Source organism: Papaver somniferum, chromosome 4 (assembly GCF_003573695.1).
Source record: "Papaver somniferum cultivar HN1 chromosome 4, ASM357369v1, whole genome shotgun sequence".
In the NCBI taxonomy this organism is placed as follows: domain Eukaryota; kingdom Viridiplantae; phylum Streptophyta; class Magnoliopsida; order Ranunculales; family Papaveraceae; genus Papaver; species Papaver somniferum.
In genome coordinates this window covers 60,568,415-60,587,757 of record NC_039361.1, presented here as the reverse complement: position 1 = coordinate 60,587,757, position 19,343 = coordinate 60,568,415, and the positions used below count along the sequence as shown (strand labels likewise).

The 19,343-nt window shown below is 34.8% G+C and overlaps 1 protein-coding gene across 1 annotated transcript; it reads left to right on the top strand.

Annotated features, from left to right (window-relative positions):
* Positions 1–9,752: 9,752 nt before the first annotated feature.
* LOC113275661 (isoprenylcysteine alpha-carbonyl methylesterase ICME-like) lies at positions 9,753–14,019 on the top strand. The gene is made up of 11 exons (XM_026525203.1): positions 9,753–10,363; positions 11,433–11,509; positions 11,618–11,687; positions 11,809–11,892; positions 12,169–12,243; positions 12,384–12,485; positions 12,575–12,715; positions 12,819–12,884; positions 13,019–13,162; positions 13,270–13,360; positions 13,506–14,019. Exons 1-11 carry the CDS (start codon positions 9,987–9,989, stop codon positions 13,665–13,667), a joined length of 1,389 nt encoding a protein of 462 aa, XP_026380988.1. The 5' UTR covers positions 9,753–9,986; the 3' UTR covers positions 13,668–14,019.
* Positions 14,020–19,343: the final 5,324 nt, after the last annotated feature.

Genomic DNA, 19,343 nt, shown 5'->3' with positions numbered 1-19,343 from the left:
CTTCGGCCGAATTCATCTTACATTCGTGACGAAAGTCCGAATAAGATCATATGAAAATTGCCGAGTTACATCTTACATGGTTTATGTGATACAATCATTTGGTGTTGCCTTGGAATGTTTCATTATGATAATTTCAATAACTTGAAAATTGCTTTGACGAAAAATAATTTGCGAACAACAACTATATAACGTCCTTTAAGAAAGTTCCAATAATGATTGAAAATCACCTTGTAACATCTTACATGATTTGTGTGAGACGATCATTTAATGTAGACTCAGAATGTTTCATATTGACCATTCGATCACTTGAAAATTACTTTGAAGCTAATAGTGTGTATGAGACAACTATTGTCGTCTTCTAAGAAAGTTTTAATGATTGGATATAGCACAATATGCGTACTTGTATGCTAACTTTTGCAAGTTATTCCAAGTTCGGAAACCATAGTATGCATACCCGTATGCGTACTGGTTGGTTAATGAAAATCCGAGAACTTAGTATGCACACCGGTATGCGTATTGGCGTGAGTTTCAAATTCTGGAATTTCAACTGAGTTTTGGAAGGTATGTGTACCCGTTCGCATACTAACGAACCCAAACTTATTCCGACCACTTAGGTATGCATACCCGTTTGCATATTTGAGTAGGTTATGTTCTAAAATCGGTTTGTTCATGAACTAATACATTTATATAATAAGGAATACAATCTTTTGCAAACCGTGGCTATAATTTTCATGAATTGATTCGAGTGAATCAAAATCGATTTTGTTTCAATTGTGTCTTGTATACTTCTATGAGAATATAAACAATTGAACAACTCTAGAACTAGTTTCATTTGAGTCATTTGAACTAGTTATGGTTAGATGAATATGGTTGATATGAAAGTGTTCATATGGAAAACTTCGGTTAACTATTTTTGAGCCAACAAAGGTGTACACGTTTAGGTACGGTTACTCATATCTAAATAAAGACACTTTTCATTTGTGTGTAACAAGCTAAGTTCGATCTAACGGTTGAAAGATATTAGCTTGAGTCTAATCAGGTTTTCATCTAACAATGAATATTGAATGCTTTGTTACCAATATAACATTGATTGCAAACCCTTATTTGAAGACTATATAAGGGAGAACTCTAGCAACTGGGAAACCTAATCCCTACACCTCATGTATGATAGTAGTTGCGACTAGAGTTGATTCTCGTTTAACCTTAGGTTTTTCCAAAACCCTGTAGGTTAACGACTTTAAGAATTCATTGGGATTGTGAAGCCCAGACCCAACTATTTTATCTATAGTTGCATGTTCTGATCTTATTGTTTTCTATCGTGATTGAGTATTATCTTCTCTAATATTTGCTCGAGATTTAATCTCTGATAGGCAAGATAAAAAGTAGTCACAAACATCTTCGTCTCATCGTTTGTGATTCGACAATATCTTTTTCGCTACCATACGATTAAGATTATTGTGAGGTGATTGATATTTATAAGATGTTCTTCGGGAATATAAGTCCGGATATATTAATTGGTTCTTGTTCACCTTGATTTATCAAAAGAGGGAACAAAACTGATAGGTATTTCTGTGGGAGATAGATTTATCTATTCAATAGACTTTTCTGTGTGAGATATATTTGTTTATCAAGTCTTCGACTTTGGGTCGTAGAAAATCTTAGTTGTGGTGAGATCAGCTAAGGGAATCAAGTGCGCAGAATCTGGCGTGGTTCTAGAGGCGTAAAGAACGCGACTGTACCTTGATCAGTGTGAGATTGGTTAGGGCTCAACTACATTCTAGTCCGAAGTTAACATGGAGTAGGCTAGTGTCTGTAGCGGCTTAATACAGCGTGGTGTTAAAATATGGACTAGGTACCGGGGTTTTCCTAAATTTGCGATTTCCTCGTTAACAAAACTTCTGGTGTTTGTGTTATTTCTTTTCTGCATTATATATTTTTTATATAATTGAAATATCACAGGTTGTGCGTAAGCTCAATCAATTGTGAATCCAACCTTTGGTTGTTGATTAAAAATTGATTGATACTTGGATATTGGTTTTTGATATCGACCTATTTGTTCCTTATAATAATCAGGCTCACATATTTCTATCTGTTTGATTTGCTTATTACATAAAGAACACAAAGATATAACTCTTTGATATACTTTTCTTAAGATTGAGTCTGACTATCTAGTTGATTCTCTTGAAAGTATATTGGAGTTAGTCCATACAGATTGCTAAGCAAAATATTGGGTGTGGTTGTTAGACCCCCCGCCTTTTCAATATCTATAGGTTTCACCTTTTACGCAAAAGATGTAGGTATTGACTAAGGGGGAGAAACATATCACCGGAGTATTACTTCGAAATTGTGATACAGTTGAACTTTAGAGAAGATAATTATATTATGTTTCTGTATAACAATGATTGGTAATATTTGTTTCAATGTTGTTATCGCTAGGGATCTTCAACAACGACGATGCTGAGTTGAACACGTTCAGAATCATTGGAAACTTCAAATAACGAAGAATTCAAGGAGTTAGAGAAACAATGAAATCAAGCATGATGGATTCTAGAGTTTTGAAGCTTTATTTTTTTAATCCATATGTATTGATAGTTTTCTCACTAAAATTAACAAAGAAGGATATTGTTAGAGCGTTGCTTGGTCGAACTCACAAGTGTTGCCATCTTAAGCTTATTATCAAATTTAGTTGATCAAAACTATATCTTGATTTCTAGTCTACATTTAGTCAAGTCTTGGATTAGGATAAAAGTGTGTAGTTGAGTACCATACATCACTGCGTTCTACCTTTCGAAGACGAAGGTCAACCGAAGCTTTTGGAGAACTTCATCAACAAAAAGTAAGTGAAGACTGAACCACCTATTACTCAAGTTTCACCTTTCTATATAGGAGACTATGTCGCATGACTAAAATGGATTTTACATGCACAACAAAAATTTCTAGTCAAGTTTATCTTGATTAATTATTATCGAAATATGTTGACTAAGCTTAAGAATTTTTTTCATACTTGATATTTGGTTAAGAACAATTTGTTGCTTATGACCTAAATTATGATTCAAAATTGTCATTTGAAAATATCCTGGAACAGTGATATGTATCAATGACGTTATTCGAGAATGTTTCAAATTGATTATTCGAGAGATATAAAACTACTGTAATTCTGGATACAAGACAGTACACGTACCAACTTACATACTGGCGCAAATGTTATAGGTCTGAAGCCATAGTACATGTACCCAGTACACAAACTGGCGTAGCTATAGTTCGACAACGACCTTTGGTACACATACCAAGTATGCAAACACAAAAAGTTATGTGAACTCGTGAACTCAGGTTGGTACACATACCTAGTATGCACACCAAAAACGTTCTGTGAACTCCATGCTCGTTTTTGTCTTAAGGGTATACAAACCCGGGACATGTACCATGAAAAAATAACTCACGAACTGGATGTAGATACACGTACTTACCCTGTCGAATTTTTTCAAATGCATCACAATTATTTCTATGAGATAATCGGCATTTAAACAACTTTTTATAAAAACACATTCAAACATATTTGATCACATTATAACCTATGGTTGTGACTTAAGATTAAAGTCTTAAAATGTTATATGAAAATGGTTAAGCTTATAGTTCGTCTGGTTATTTTCGGCTAACCTTTCATGAACAAGTCATTATACACGGTTCAGTTATGGTCCATACTAGCTAATTGATTGATTCATCTAACGATGGATATTGATTGCTTGATTCCAAAGCTATCCTAGCTTAAATCTAGAGCAACCTTTATTCTGAAAGTATATATAAGGAGAACCTCAAGCAACTGGAATCTTAGAATCCCCGACACTTTTCTTGTGTGTCCTATTTGTAAACCAGAGTCGTCCTCTCCTTTAAACCTTTTTAGGTTTAGTGACTAAAAAGACTTCGCTTAGAGATTCGTGAAGCCAAGTCCAACTATCTTTATATTGATAGTTCGTATATCCCAAACTTGCTACTGATTGTTGAGTCTCACTCCGATCCGGCAAGATAAATATAAATCACAAAGCTTCCTTGTCTCAGACTTTGTGATTCCCCATGTATATTCCTCTACAATGACTCCTTGTTGAAGTCAGAATAGGTTTTTACTTGTGAGGTGAATAATAATCTAGTCTGCTCTTCGGCAGTCGTAAGTACCGTATTTTGAGGTTTGCTAGAATTTGTCTATTCCAAACGATTTCCTATCTCACCTTGATATTTTTATCAGAACGCAAATCACATATATGCTTATCTGCGGGAGGCAGATTGGTTTAAAGTATTCAAATGAGTTGAAGCAACTTTTAGGTTGTAAACGGCGTCGGCTAAGCGAATCAATTGCGTAGAGTCTTGCGAGATTCAAGAGGCATAAGGAGCGCGACTATAACTGTATTACTGTGACAGTGGATTCGGTCTCAACTACATTCCATTCTGAATTTTTGATAGTAGGATAGAGTCTGTAGCGACTTAATACAGCTTGGTGTTCAAATTTGGACAAGGTCCCGGGTTTTTCTGCAATTGCGGTTTATTCGTTAACAAATTTTTTTGTATCAGTGTTATTTCTTTTTTTGCATATTGTTTATCTTTATAATTGAAATATCATAGGTTGTACGTAGATCAATCAAAGTAAATTCGTCCATCATAATTGTTGGATACTTGGATATTTATCTTTGGAATCGTCCAAGTACTCTCACGGTATAATCAGGATCACGGACTTGTCTCTGTTTACATATTTATTATGAGAGAAAGAGATATAAACTCTTCATTTAATTCCTGATTGAGATTCATTAAGTTGTAAGTCTCAAAATTGTATCCGAGTCTAGTCCATACAGGTCGCCTAAGAAAAAGTTGGTGGTGTATTTTCGTCCCCCCGCATTTTCACAAGGTTAATGTAGTTATTTATTGGATACGCATTCTCAACTTTTGCGGAATATAGCATAAAAGTACGTATCTATAATTCTGATGCCGGGTTAGGAATTTTTGCGTATTTATTTCATGCTTTTGTAGCTGAGCAAATGCAATATTACGATTTTCTCCATTGTCAAAAATCCACCATCAATAATAAGTTCTACTACATCATAATAGTCAAATCAACGAATGTAAAATAAGTTTTTAATTAATGAAAACATTTATTTTACGTATGATCATGAAATACCTGATCATAAGACTTGAGTGGTCGAAGGAGAGAATGATTTGTCTATTCATATGATTGTCACATTACATTTCTTTATCAGTCTTTCAGAAGTTTAAACTATGAAGAATCTTCGTCAGCGTCTTAGAATCATAGAGCAAGCTAGACTACGCCGGTGGATTGATACCACCAAGGATGATATTCAACAATCCTTGCTCGACTTCGATGTTTGATTGATACCACAATGGATGCAGTGAACAATCTACTATTCTTTGAAGGCGTAAAATTATTTATGTATTTGAGTACTTTAAATTGAGAAGTTATTAAATAAAATTTTTAGTTCTTAGGTCTTGAACCTTGATGTTTATCAGTATTAGACAGAATGCAATGAAATTGTGGGTTTTATTTAGGGGGTGGGATCCATTGACATGGTTATATTGACATAATCTTCACATTTTAGCACCATTTTTTCTACTGAGCCCAACCAGCAATGAATTTGAAGCTAATTTTTTGGTGACATATTCCTCATATAAGATCTACATTCCTACCAAAAATGAGAGTATTCTGAAATCCGAACTTCATCATCCACAAATTTTAATTTCAACCTTTAATTTTCAACGGTTAATATTCAAAATCATAGATAGTGGTTTTAATGAATTAAGAGAAAAAATATTCGTGACAGAGGTCGAGGTCGAGGAGGTGCTCCAAAAGATTTTAATGCATTAAGAGAAAAAATAATGCTAGATGTCGAAGGTAAGTTGGTTCGACATAACATTTTGTGTAAAGGAGAACGGGTGAATAAGGTGTTTTTACTGAAGAATACAGTGACGAAAACGGTATTTTCGATGACGCTCCTGAAGATGATGAACATACTGATGAAGTTGTTCCTAGAGATCAAGAATTAAACTTTATGGTGAGAAGAAGTCGTGTTACTCGGTATCAAGAAGATGCGGACATAATTTCTTTTCCTGTGGTCGAGAGTAAGCTACTTGTTGATTATTGTGATATACAAATAGTCTCCTATATATATCCTAACAAGGGAGAGTCCGTTGAATCAACTTATGAAGATCCGTTTTGGGTTCCCAGCATCCCTCATGATTCTTTATGGTACATCGATTATTATTTTATGACATCAATTTATGTGTATGAAGATTGTCATCAACGAGTTACACATGCATAATATGGTACCAGCGAGATTCGAGGACGAATCTTCTCCAACACCTGTAGAATGATAAAAAATGATTTATGAAAACTAAATCTACTATTTTCCATTATTATTTTTATTTTATTAATGATAATTTTTAGTAGAAAAAATTAATTAATTTTCGGATTAATTTATTAATTAAGGTAAATTTAGGATAGTTGCCTAAGGTAGTCAATACCTTGGAAAATAAGTTTTTTATATTTCTGTTAAATTTTTGTCTATGGAGAGTTGTCTATATAAGGAGCTCTTTATAGTCGGGTTCAACCTGAGATTGTGATTTTTGGAAGTTACGAAGTCTTATTATTGTTCATAATCATTGCTTCTTAATATAATTCGAAGTCTCGGTCGGTTTTTATTTCGCTTTATTTCACTGCGACAATTATCATCTTTTGTAACGTTTCCGTTTGCATTACATTGCGATGCAAAAGTCTAGGACTATCATTCTCCTAAAAACATTGTGGTTATCCTAGGTTCAAACTTGAAAGTACGCTAGATTACCATCTCACACATACTACTTCTGGCTGGAAGGTTCGGTTGGCTAACTTGATAACCAGCCTGCCACGTCAAAAGGGAAAATTAGGGGGAGACCCAAAAATAATAATATTCTCATTGTCAGGCCCACAACTAATTTTAGGTACTGTGACACCCATAATTATTTTCGTGACACCCATAATTATATGAAATTATTAAAAATATCTGCATGACGGATTATGCATCTGCATGACGGGTTATGCATCAGGGGTATAATTGACAACGCAACTTGGACATAACATATCTAAAAATCCGCGCCTTGGAATTTTGCAAATTTTATATCGTTGGAAATATTTTTAAGAGAGCCACGCAACGAGTACAAACAAGAATATCAAATTTTTGTTTTTCACGAAAAAATCGGAGGTGATCATCATTTTAGAATTTTTTTTCGAAAACTTGATACATAACTATTATGCAGCTACCAAAAAAGATGCATAACACGTTTTGCAGACGCATAACGAATTATGCAACCATTTTCTCCATTACATAACAAATTATGCGTCTGCATAACTAAGTTATGCATCTATAACAAGTTATGTAGCCATTGTATTAGTGCGTACATAAAAAATAGATGCATAAAAGATTGTGCAACAATTTTCTCGATGCATAATGCATTGTGCAACCATATTTTCGGATGCATAACATGTTATACATTCATTTTCGCGACTGCAGAGCATGTTATGCAGATATTATTGTAGGCGCATGACAAGTTATCCAGTCTTTGTTTTTGTTGGTTTTAATAGTGACAAAAATGTTGCTGCATAATGTGTTATGCAACCTTTTTCTGGACTGCATAACAAGTTATGCAACAAATTTTGTAGATGCATAATAGGTTATGCATCCATTTTCACGACCGCATAACATGTTACGCAGACATTTTCTCGACTGCATGGCAGGTTATGCAGTTATAACAACATCATCATCATCTTTCTTATTTCAATATCTCCCATACAAACCAAAACAACATAAACACCCAACTTAGTTAATTGTTGTTGAACTTCCGGCAACAATTCGTACGAAACTAGCCAAAAAATATCTTACAAAGTAGTTTAAGGATGAAAGCTAATATTCACGAGTTAGATTTCTGGATCAAGTTTAACAACGAGTCCTAAGCAATGGAACAGGAAAAACCCCTTCTTCCATTCCACCTTCAACAAGTACAAACAAGTTTGTAAAACTTACAAAGAAGAACGGGTAATCGAAGAAATCCTTTTATACGTTCATTTTTATGTGCTACTATTGTTATAGCAAAGCTATTCCGATCGAACCACTTGCATAGTTAAAGTGCAAAATGATAAGCAAAACTACAGGTGATTAATTATAAACTACCTGGATCTTCTTAGTTGTCTCTGTAATAGCTTTTCTTTTCATGTGATGAAAGTACTCACTGCGCTCTAATCGGCAAATCTAGGAAGTGTTTGTTGTACTTGTCCAGTCTAATATATACTCGCATTGGATTCGGAAACTACAGGCCGACTATGTATGCAACAACCTTAGCGCATACTGTGTATTTCTTGCCTTCTTGACATCAAAGTCTTGTCCATTGGTAACATCATACTCTTCTTCCTTGCTAACCAAGCCTACATACACATCAATTCGAGCACAACTTGTATTTCCAGTTGGCTTCTATGTTACATCCTCCACCTGACCTTCACGACCACTAAAACCCATTGCAGACAACCATTCTGGCCATGGCTTATGAACATCAACACCTCAGCTCAATACTTCACCTTACTGCATGTACCAACCTCCATTCCATCTCAACTGCCATCACAAAATCCATGGATAAACAGCAACGAACCCATTTCAGTTTCATTCCCCTATCGTTCAAACAATTCTACGAACACCATATGAGCAGAACTGATGGTAATTCAAACGTGAAACTGCTGGTGATTTTTGCTTACAACTCAATTCAAATCGATTTTCCCAAATTTGTTGTTGCCAAACCATCACTATTTCCTTACTGATTTCAGCCATTAATACTCTCAATACCTAGAATTGTTGTTGTTGATTTCGGAAGAGAAGCTTGAACACAAATTCTAAGATAAAAAAGAGATGAACGAGAATTGCTTCTGCTAACCACTTCCATTAACATCAAACCCCGTTTATCCATGGACTCCTTATCGGTTTGATAGAAGCTGAGGAAAAGAGAATTTTGTTTCTCTATGAGCAAAACCCATTACTTGAAAACCAAAAGAAACCTTCGAATCAGTAAAGAAAATCATATAAAAACCTCAAATTGAATCACAATCCCATAACACCAAACTTAGTTGCATCAATCGGATCAAAAATGTAATTTTTTTCAAGAGATCGAGATTAAAAACCTTACGGATTCCGCAGCTCTCTTATAAACCCTAATTACACCGTCACCGATCCATTGGGAGTGAGCACTAAGAATCATAATTCAAGCGTTGATGAAGATTTACACTTGGGAAGAAGAAGAAAACGAATTGAAGAAATAGTTTTTTCCTTTGGGAAAGAGCGAAACAGAATTTCATAAATTATGGATTTGAGAATAATTTTCTTACATGAAATGGGTGCGCGCCTGAAGTTTTCTGGATATGGATTTCTCAATGGAGAAAAACTGAAAAATGGATCTCCCTGTAATTTTCACAGGTCAAAAACACGCCCATAAGGCTTAGTCATTTTCCATAATTCTCCGAGTCCTGAAACTCTCTCGGATCAATCTCCCCTTCCCATTAGCAACCAAAAAAAATCCAAAACATCACCGCACCATTAAATGAACCAACAAGGAAGCAACCTAAAACTGTCCAAAATATCAATCCCACATGTCGAATGTGTAATAAAAGTCCCCGTTTTCAGCTTCTCCAAAAATCAATCTATCTTTTGATTGGCTCATATACCTGATCTTAGACCAAACATTCTTGGTCCTATAATACCTCCAAACAGCTGCCCATCAAAAACAAAATAGGTAATCAGTCCGAAACAACGAAATCCAGAGTTAACCAATACCACCGTTCCACAACCAAAGAAGGGTCCTCATTTTTGATTGAAGAATTGTAAAAAGTTTCAATCGTTTTTCAGATTCATTGATGTTTATTCCACAACCCCTTTGATTATTTTCAATTCATTCATTATACAAAAAAAAAAATGCAATCTCAAATGCTTCCGATAACTATGCCATCACCAACAATGTTGTTTAGAACAGAGAATGGTGATGATGTTGATGATGAGCAGCATAGTCGTCTTTTGTTATCTTCATCCTCATCATCATCTTCTTTATCATCTAATAAAGATGATAATAGTAAAGAAAAGATGCCATTTTTATCTAGGGCATTAAGTTATACCCATATTACCCATCTCATTAGTAATAAGAAGAAACACAAGAGAAGGCGTGGAAATTCTAGTGATGATAGTCTTCCTTCTTTTTCTAGACAACAATCAACACTTACACAAGAGGTTACACATGCTGCTTCTGAGACTTACTTGATTACTCGTCTTGGATTCGAATTATTGCGTTATCTGGGGTACCATTCTGATTATGTTTTGATTGAATTGTATATTGTTATGTTGAAATTTCTTTGATTATGATGTGCTTATGGTTCTGCTATTACGCTTGTAGAATTAATTTTTGTTGAAATGAAAACCTAGGTAGTCACTAGATTGGTGATTTGGGAATTGCAAGAACTCAATTTTGTCTTTGGGAAGGTCGATTTAAGTACTGAAAATAGAAGAATGAGACGGCTGTCTTTCATTGCCTTAGCTAAGACAAAAAGAATTCAGAACATATAATGGATCACTGAATTTCCTATTGGGGATTCCAATGAAATGAAAAGCTCAGATTTAATGACGGAGCTGTCTCTCATTGCCTTAGCTAAGACAATCGACGAAGTATGACGGGGATGTCTTTCATTGCCTTAACTAAGATAATCAGAATTTAGTACATAGAATTGGATCATTGAAATTCCTATAGCGTTCCCTATGAAATAAAAAGCTTAGCTTTTATGACGCTTGCTTTCGAGATAGATAAAAAAAGTGGTAATAATGCTTGATTGGTTTATGTTCATCTTGGCTCACTTTTGGTTAATTGATATGAGAAGTTTGAAGCAAAGTCAGCTCTAGAAAGAAGTAGAATCCCATAATTGCTAAAAGAAAATTTGGACATGTTGAGTTGTTGGAAGGAAAATAAACTTTACATCTATAAAGGAAGAAATAGACCACTAGCTTGCAGTTGGCTATGTTTTTTCTTTTTAGATCAGGTCATCACCTAGCAAATGACCTGACAACAGGCTGTAATGTGTTTCTTCTCGTGACAATCATTGGTTTGCTTCGGGTATATCCTATTTTTTTGTTCTTTGTTCTGCTTTTGTTGTCAACTTCAAATATAACGCTGAAGAAGGTGGTTACTCTCTTCAGAATGGTTCAGTTTGACTTTGCAGTTGGGCACTATTTTCTTCTTCTTTTTTAATGCTGTACTGGATGAAGTTGTAAATCAGATTTTTTTTTAAATAATTTTTTTTTTAATCAGTTGGCTATGTTTTTTAAATATTTTTTTTTTAATTCAGTTGGCTATGTATTAAGTTATTTTCCATTCAGGGTAGGCTATAGATGGATCACAAAGTTTCTTGCCCTCGGCTGTTATGCAATGCTACTTGTGCCAGGTTTTATCCAAGGTTAGCTCCGTCGAAGGATTTTTTGATTAAACTTATCTAGGACTAAGTATTTCCTGGCTTACACTCTTTCTGTTAGTGTTTATAATTGATCTTTTATATTATTTGCAGTTGGATATTATTATTATCGGTCAAGACAGGTTCATAGAGGTATAGTTTATGGAGATCAGCCAAGGAACAGGTACAGACGGTTCCAGATCATATAGAAAGTTGCTCGTGAATTTGATTACAGAAACTAGAATCCCCCATGCAATTTCATGGGTTCTTTGCTCTAGGCAGCTTACATGCTTGTGCTTTTACAGGCTTGATCTTTATTTACCTGAAAACACTGATGATGGGCCTATGCCAGTTGTTGCATTCATAACCGGTGGAGCCTGGATTATCGGGTAAGGAATATAACTTGGTCTTCTCTTTACTCATAGAGGCACATAACTAGAAAATTATCACGTAATTTCTAACGTTTGTAATATGAATACAAGTTAAATTGCGGGCGTTTATTTCATATTTCTTGTGTCTGTGATATATAAGTAACTTCGAAAATGGATCAACTTCTCATGATATATTATCCATTCCAAAATCTTGAAATGCTGCAACCTTTGCTTGTTAAAATCATATCATTTTCTTGCATTATCTAAAGCTACTTTTGAGATTTTTCGGTACAGGTATAAAGCATGGGGTTCTCTTTTAGGGCAACAACTATCTGAAAGAGGTGTTATTATGGCATGCATAGACTACAGGTGATCTCTCTTTTCATTAAAGCAATGTGATGTTGTATTCTGACTGTATCTTGTACCTAGTATAATCTATGGGTCTGCAACTCCAACTTTGTATATTAGAGAGGACTTGACAATCTGATATTGGGTACATGGGTGTGCAGGAATTTTCCTCAGGGGACCATGAGTGATATGGTGAAAGATGCTTCTGAAGGGATCTCATTCGTTTGCAATAACATTGCTGATTATGGAGGCGACCCTAACAGGTACCAGAAGCTATTTGCCTATTGTTCATTGAATCATTATTAAGGAAGAATTTATGGTCTTAAATAATTTCTTGTTCTTGTTCGTGTAGAATCTATTTGATGGGCCAATCCGCTGGTGCGCATATTGCTGCTTGTACTCTTCTGGAACAGGCTACTAAAGAATTAGGGGAAGGAGATAAAACTTCTTGGAGTGTCTCTCAAATAAAAGCTTATTTTGGTTTATCGGGAGGGTAAATGTTTTACATTTTAGATTTTGTGTCTTTTACATTCTTACTTTCTTTTGATCTTCAATAAAATTCAGTGCATGACAGGTTTTCTAATTTAATGCAACAGGTACGACTTATTTAAGTTAGTTGATTACTTTCATGAACGTGGTCTGTATCGTTCAATCTTTCTTAGGTATGTTTTTTTTTTTTCATTTTGTGGCAGACGCGTGTTCCATGTACTGCACACATAAAAATTAAAATCAAATGCTCAAACTGTTTGGAACATTATCAAATCATGAAACTGACGATCCTAAAGTGTATTTACAGCATAATGGAAGGGGATCAATCTTTGAGACGATTTTCACCTGAAGTTAGGGTACAGGACCCGAGCATTAGAAGTGCAGTTCAGCTCTTACCTCTTATTGTCCTTTTCCATGGAACTGGCGACTATTCCATCCCTTGTGATGCTAGGTATGCTTCTCCATCTGAATAGTTCTTCTATGATTGGAAAGATTCTAAGATTGTACGGAGTTTAAATACCTTAATTAGATCTCAACCAGCTAAAATGTTACTTGCAGTAAAACTTTTGTAGATGCACTTCAGAGAGTTGGAGCCCAAGCTGAACTAATTTTGTATGAAGGAAAAACTCACACAGACGTGTTTCTTCAGGTAGGAATAACGACTCCACAAGTTGTATGTTTTGATTTCAGGAGGATATTTAATATTGCTTACCATAACATCCTAGTTCTTTTACATCTTGGAGTAACGTGGTTTCACAATGTAATTTTTGTGCACTGTCCTTGTCCTAATACAGGATCCAATGAGAGGTGGTAAAGATGAATTGTTTGAGGACATACTTTCATACATTCATGCTGGTGATAGTGCCGCCCTTGCCAAAGATGCAGTGGCTCCTCCAAGAAGACGTCTTGTTCCTGAGTTCATGTTGAAATTGGCTCACAAGGTTAGCCCATTTTGACAACTTCGGCTGTGCTGAGGTTCCATCCACCTAATAGGTTAGCACTTAGCATGTATAAATTTGTTAAATGGCTGATCTCCTCAATGTATGTATAAATTTGCACCACGGCGTTGTTAAAGCTTTAGCTAGCTATCCTTTGATATTCTAATCATTCTTTATTCTGCTTCCCTTCCTGCTAATTTGATGACCAGGGAACAGTGTAAAATCTTGTAATACTAGTTATTGTATTAGTTTCAGTTGATTTTGTAATATGAAATTTGCAAAGAAACCTAGTAAATTGACGTGGCATCATGTTCATGATGTAATAAGCTCAGTTATACTTGGATCTGTTGAATTATCATGTTAAAAACCACTTGTGAGTTGTGATATTATCTTTGTCAGTTTGTGTTCCTCACACCAGCAGCTACCCTATTGCATCTCTGAAGCTTGTACTATCCTTGTACTATCTTCATCATGACTCAGCCTGTAACCTCCTCAAAGGGATTGGAAGATGCAGTTTTTTTTTAGATAACTGGAGAATTTCATTCATTAAAATTTATCAGGTTCAGTATACCTGAATAACATAGTTTCAATATGCTTGGAATCATTACAGAATTCCTCAATAACTAACATATCTCTCCTCACATTTTTTGAAATGGAATCAGATAACTAATCTTTGACAAAGCAATTCTTCTCACATAACTAATCTTTGACAAAGCAATTCTTCTCACAACTAATCTTTGTTAGTTGTGACATGATTACCAATTTTTCTCACATAACTAATCTTTGACAAAGCAAAAGAGTTTAACATAAGTTTTATGACTCTTAATGAACTTCCTATTTTCCCATCTAACAAGCATTGTGTTCTATTAATGGAGTTAACAACAACTTCAGCATCTGCAGCAATGTGAATTTTGATCGGAAGATGCAGTTGGAACAACTGACAAAACAATAAAACAATAGAGACAAAAGAAATAAAGCAGGTCCACACGTTTCACAATACATGCCATATAACCAAAAATAGTCATCTCACTAAGGCCTATTCCTATGCACATGTCAAACATCATATTTTGCCATATATGCATCCACTATGGGTATCCCAAAGTGCCAAACATATATGCCTACATGTCAAATATTATATATAGGCATACACGACAAACTTTCCACCGAGCGATAGATGGTCTATCGCTAGATGGCCAAAATATCGCTGGTTGGTCACTCCAGCATCAGTGATACTCAAGATGTCGCTCGCTGGTCTGATCATCACTCATCAGTTCCTCATCCGGTAACACCATGTTTCATAAATATGAAGCACAAACCTTAAACATCAATTGTCGTGATGCAAAAGGGTTGGCAGAACGCTTCATTACAATCAACAGGGAAGTAGCCTCTTATGTTGGATTGATAATGCAAGCCAAGAGAGGCCGTGAGAGTGGCCTTGTGGATAGTGATGTTGAAAGACAGGTTTGTACATAATGGCAGCGAAAACATGGAAAACAGTTCTCTTTCGAAAGTTGTTATTATATTTTGAAGGTATCGAACAAATATAATCCAGAATTGTTAGCATCTAATCAACAAGTACCTGAAATGTCACCATACAATTCTTCTCCCTCAACACCAAAATCTTCACCATTTTCAGCAGGTCCATCAAATTCTTTACCAGATACCCCAAGAAACCCAAATGTGAACTTAGTTCTCAATAATGATGATGGTAAGAGAAAACTTCCAGGGAGGAACAATGCAAGACTGGATAGAAAATTAGCTCAAGAGGGAGCAAGTTTCAGTAGATTTAACATGACGGAGTTTATGAAACATCAGAAGACCGTCGAGAAGCAAAGAGCAGTTGATAGGAATTCAAAACAGGGAGAGTAAGAAAAGTCGTCTTTCTCAACAAAAGAAGAAGAAGAAGGTTTGACTATGACATGCATAACATTCTTCAAGCTGACACTTCAATTATGAACCCCCAGCAAAAACATCTGTGGCAAATCTAATTTGATAGGATTCAAGTACAGATTGAACAACAAGCTAGATTTACTAACAACCAACCTGGTGGTGGTGATGATGATGAGGATGAGTTCAATTATGAGTTCGATGTAGTAGAACCTCTAGATGATTGATGTATTAATTTAAGTTTTAATTTCAAGTATTGCATTTTAATTTGATATGTTATCATTGCATTCTATTTAATATTAGTTTGAAATGAAAAGTTCATTAATTTGAAATATTGTTGCAGTCTACTTAGATAAGTTTCGCTCATTAACTTGAAATCTATAATATAAAACAGAAGAGGTTTTTGAGCTTGGACGGTCGGATAACATTTTGAGAGACAAACGTTGCATCTGACCATCCCAGCCTCATCTCAGCCAAAGACATCCGACGGATGTAAGATTTTAACCTCCTCCTTCAATTATAAATATACATTGATTATATTTTCTCATCATTATGATCATAAAAAAACATTAAATGTGACAAAAATAAATAAATAAATAAATAAAGACCATCATTTATATATCTTGGAGTTGAAAATATGTATAGTTAATTTTATAGTCAGTAATAAATTTGTCGTCCTTCATCAAACTATAAAGAAAAAACAATATTATAATCTTTATCGGAAATTCTATTCTCCTCCCCCTTCACCTCCCTACTCTCCTCCCTGTCTGATGTGGCAGATGAGTTGTACATTCACTATTAAGTCTGCTTGTAGAATCTACATGAATGATACTGCTTCTTCTGAAGACTCTGCTTTCTGGAGGAAAGTTTGGGGTATCGATTATTTACCGAAAATAAAGTTTTTTATGTGGAAAATTTTTGCATACATGCTCCCTGTTAATACCTTATTGCAGTTCTATAACCCTAACGTGGATGTGTACTGCCCTCTTTGCCATACTCATGAGGAAACTATCATGCATTTATTTGTAAATTGCTCCGTGGTCTCTCGTATTTGGTTTGGTCTATCCCTCCAGCATCTTATTCAAACAGATCTTGTCTGGATTGATGATATCTTCCTTTACTGACATGAAACCAATATGGGAATATCACCCTATAAAGTCTCCTGGCCTAGTGTTGGAGCTATTGTTTTATGGTGTATCTGGAAATTGAGGTGTGATGTGATTTTCAGGAATATTGATGTAGATTTGAACATGATCATATTGGATATCAAGAGAATGATTTGTTCCTACATTGCTCCGCAATTTTGTTCTCCAAATTATTCTTGTGAAGTTAAAATTCCAAAGTTTGAAGTTGATCATATTATGTTTCTGGATGGGTCTTACAAGGAGTTTAAAATGGGTATTGTTGTTATTTGGTGTGATGTTGCAGGAACAGTAAGAAGCGCTAGAGATGACTTTGGATGGATTCAAGATGCAGTAGGTGCTGAAGCTGCTGCTCTAATTTTTGGTATCTCTTGGGCAGAAGAGATGAAAGTATCCAAAGTTACTTTTGCTTCTGATTGTCTCCAACTGGTGGAATTTGTGAATGGCCGCAATTCTAGCGTGGATTGGAGAAGTGTGGATCTTTTAGAGAATTGTCGGAATTTACTTTCTAGTAACGTGTCTTTCAAAGTTGTGTATATAAAACGGTTGAATAACCCTCTAGCAGACCGGCTTGCACGTCAGGCTAGAAGGAATAGTCTTAAGGGTATTTGGTTCTCCCTTCCAGTTTTTCTAAACTCTCTAATTTAGAAAGTAAACCTAAATGTAATATGTAACTCTTTCCTTTGTTAATGCAAGGTGTGTTTTATTAAGAAAAAAAGATGAGTTGTACGAAAACTTTAAATCCACCTCATCATCTTTTCACCGAAGTCTTGCATCTCTATCTTTCTTTTCCTCTATCCTCTCTCTGCATCCTAGGGTTCTTCCCCAAACAATATAGAAGGAAAAAAATAAAATTGACGAACATTTTTTTCAACCCATTTATCAGAAAAGGATTAGGTTTGAATATTGGTGGTGTTTATGGTTTTGTTAGAGGTGGTTCTAATACTTGATTCTTTATTGTCAAGAAAATTATTTTAAAGTAAAAATTAAGGAGTAATCTTTTAATCGATAATCACATCTATGTATTCTCCTGTAAGAAATTTTATTTATTTGGAATTCAAAACAAAACTAGTATTGGTGGTGGTTTGAATCATTTGATGGCAGCAGGGATTTTCTCGATCTCCTTAGTGTAGATGATTATCGAAATGAGAATTAGCTTGAAATTCATTCACACTTTCAATTGATTTGTCTTCTGTGATGATTTTTCAATTGATATCACACTTCATTCACCCTTTATGGAAAAAGAATCATTAATGGAGAAACATTAGGTAACATCATCTTATGTAGAGAATCATAAATGGCATGATGACTGATTTCCCTAATTTTTTTATTTTATTTTTGATCATTTGATTCCACCTACAATTAATTTCATCTTGCCTAAAAACTTAAGGTACGATAGCAACACCAATTTGTATGATGATCCATTGTTAATCTGTGAATAAATGAAAAGGTTAAAGAGATGAGAATGAAAAACAGGGAAGAATAGACCTTGAAAATGTAAATGACGGGGTTTAAGGTTTTGTTGAGATGTACTGCCACGTAAGGGGACACGTCATGAGGGAGGAGAAGAGGGAGGAGTATAGCACTGTCGAATCTTTATCAACATAAGAAGGAAAAAAATTATTTGGGAACCAGTTAAATATGATAAGGTACCATCAAGAGTAAATTTGAACAACAATGTGTATGCATGTGAATTTTAATAGAGTCTAATATTGAGCAAGTGTGTAAATTAACCGTATTTCTGAAATAAAGATGCACAAAGATTACAGTTGAGTACATTTTTCTGTTCTAGTGTTTTTATTTGACAAACTCATGTATTCAATGTTTAGTGGAAACTTTTTAGAAAATTTTGGGTGTCATAATTACCGTGCAAGCATCCTAGAGTAGATGAGTTCATATTAAACCCAAACGGGTTTGTTAGTACTAAAATTTTAAACCTTGCCAAATTCCAGATTTTTACATGTTTTATGAAATCACAATGAGAGTAAATTTTTTTTTAAATTCTATATGTAGTAAATGAATCCACAAATTATGTCCTTATCAAAGCTACAATTAGGTTCTTCAAACGGAGGAGGAAACATATGGTAGTTTTTTTTCCTGAAAGTGCACCACCAATAATTTAGGAGACTCGGGTAATGTAACAAATACTTATACATTTATCACATATCAAATCAAGGAAGTACCGAATTTATAATTATTTGGATGACAAATATCTAAAATTTTCATAACTACAAGCTTTCATAGGTCAAAATAAGCCTTATCATAGTTTATAGTATCTATTTAAATCATTATGACCAAAAATTATATCGTCTCATGCCTTACCGTTACGGCACAGGTTATTTCTAGTAAAATACATCACTTAATACTTAAATTAAAATACATAACTTAATAATTACGCCCACCCGCGCTTCCATGCTCTGGCGGAAGATTCACTCTCAGATCATCTCTTAAACTGTCATACAAATTCTGGTTTTGAATATAATTATCCATTTGAGCATAATTTCTTGCAGGCACGCATTTTTGAGGTTGAATTTTAGGCTTCAAATCTTCATCTTCATAGTTAGTCCACTCCTTATCGCGACCAGTTTCCTGAATTATCATGTTATGAAGAATTATGCAAGTGAGCGTGGTCTTGTGCATTTCACGAACACTCAATCCAAGCTAT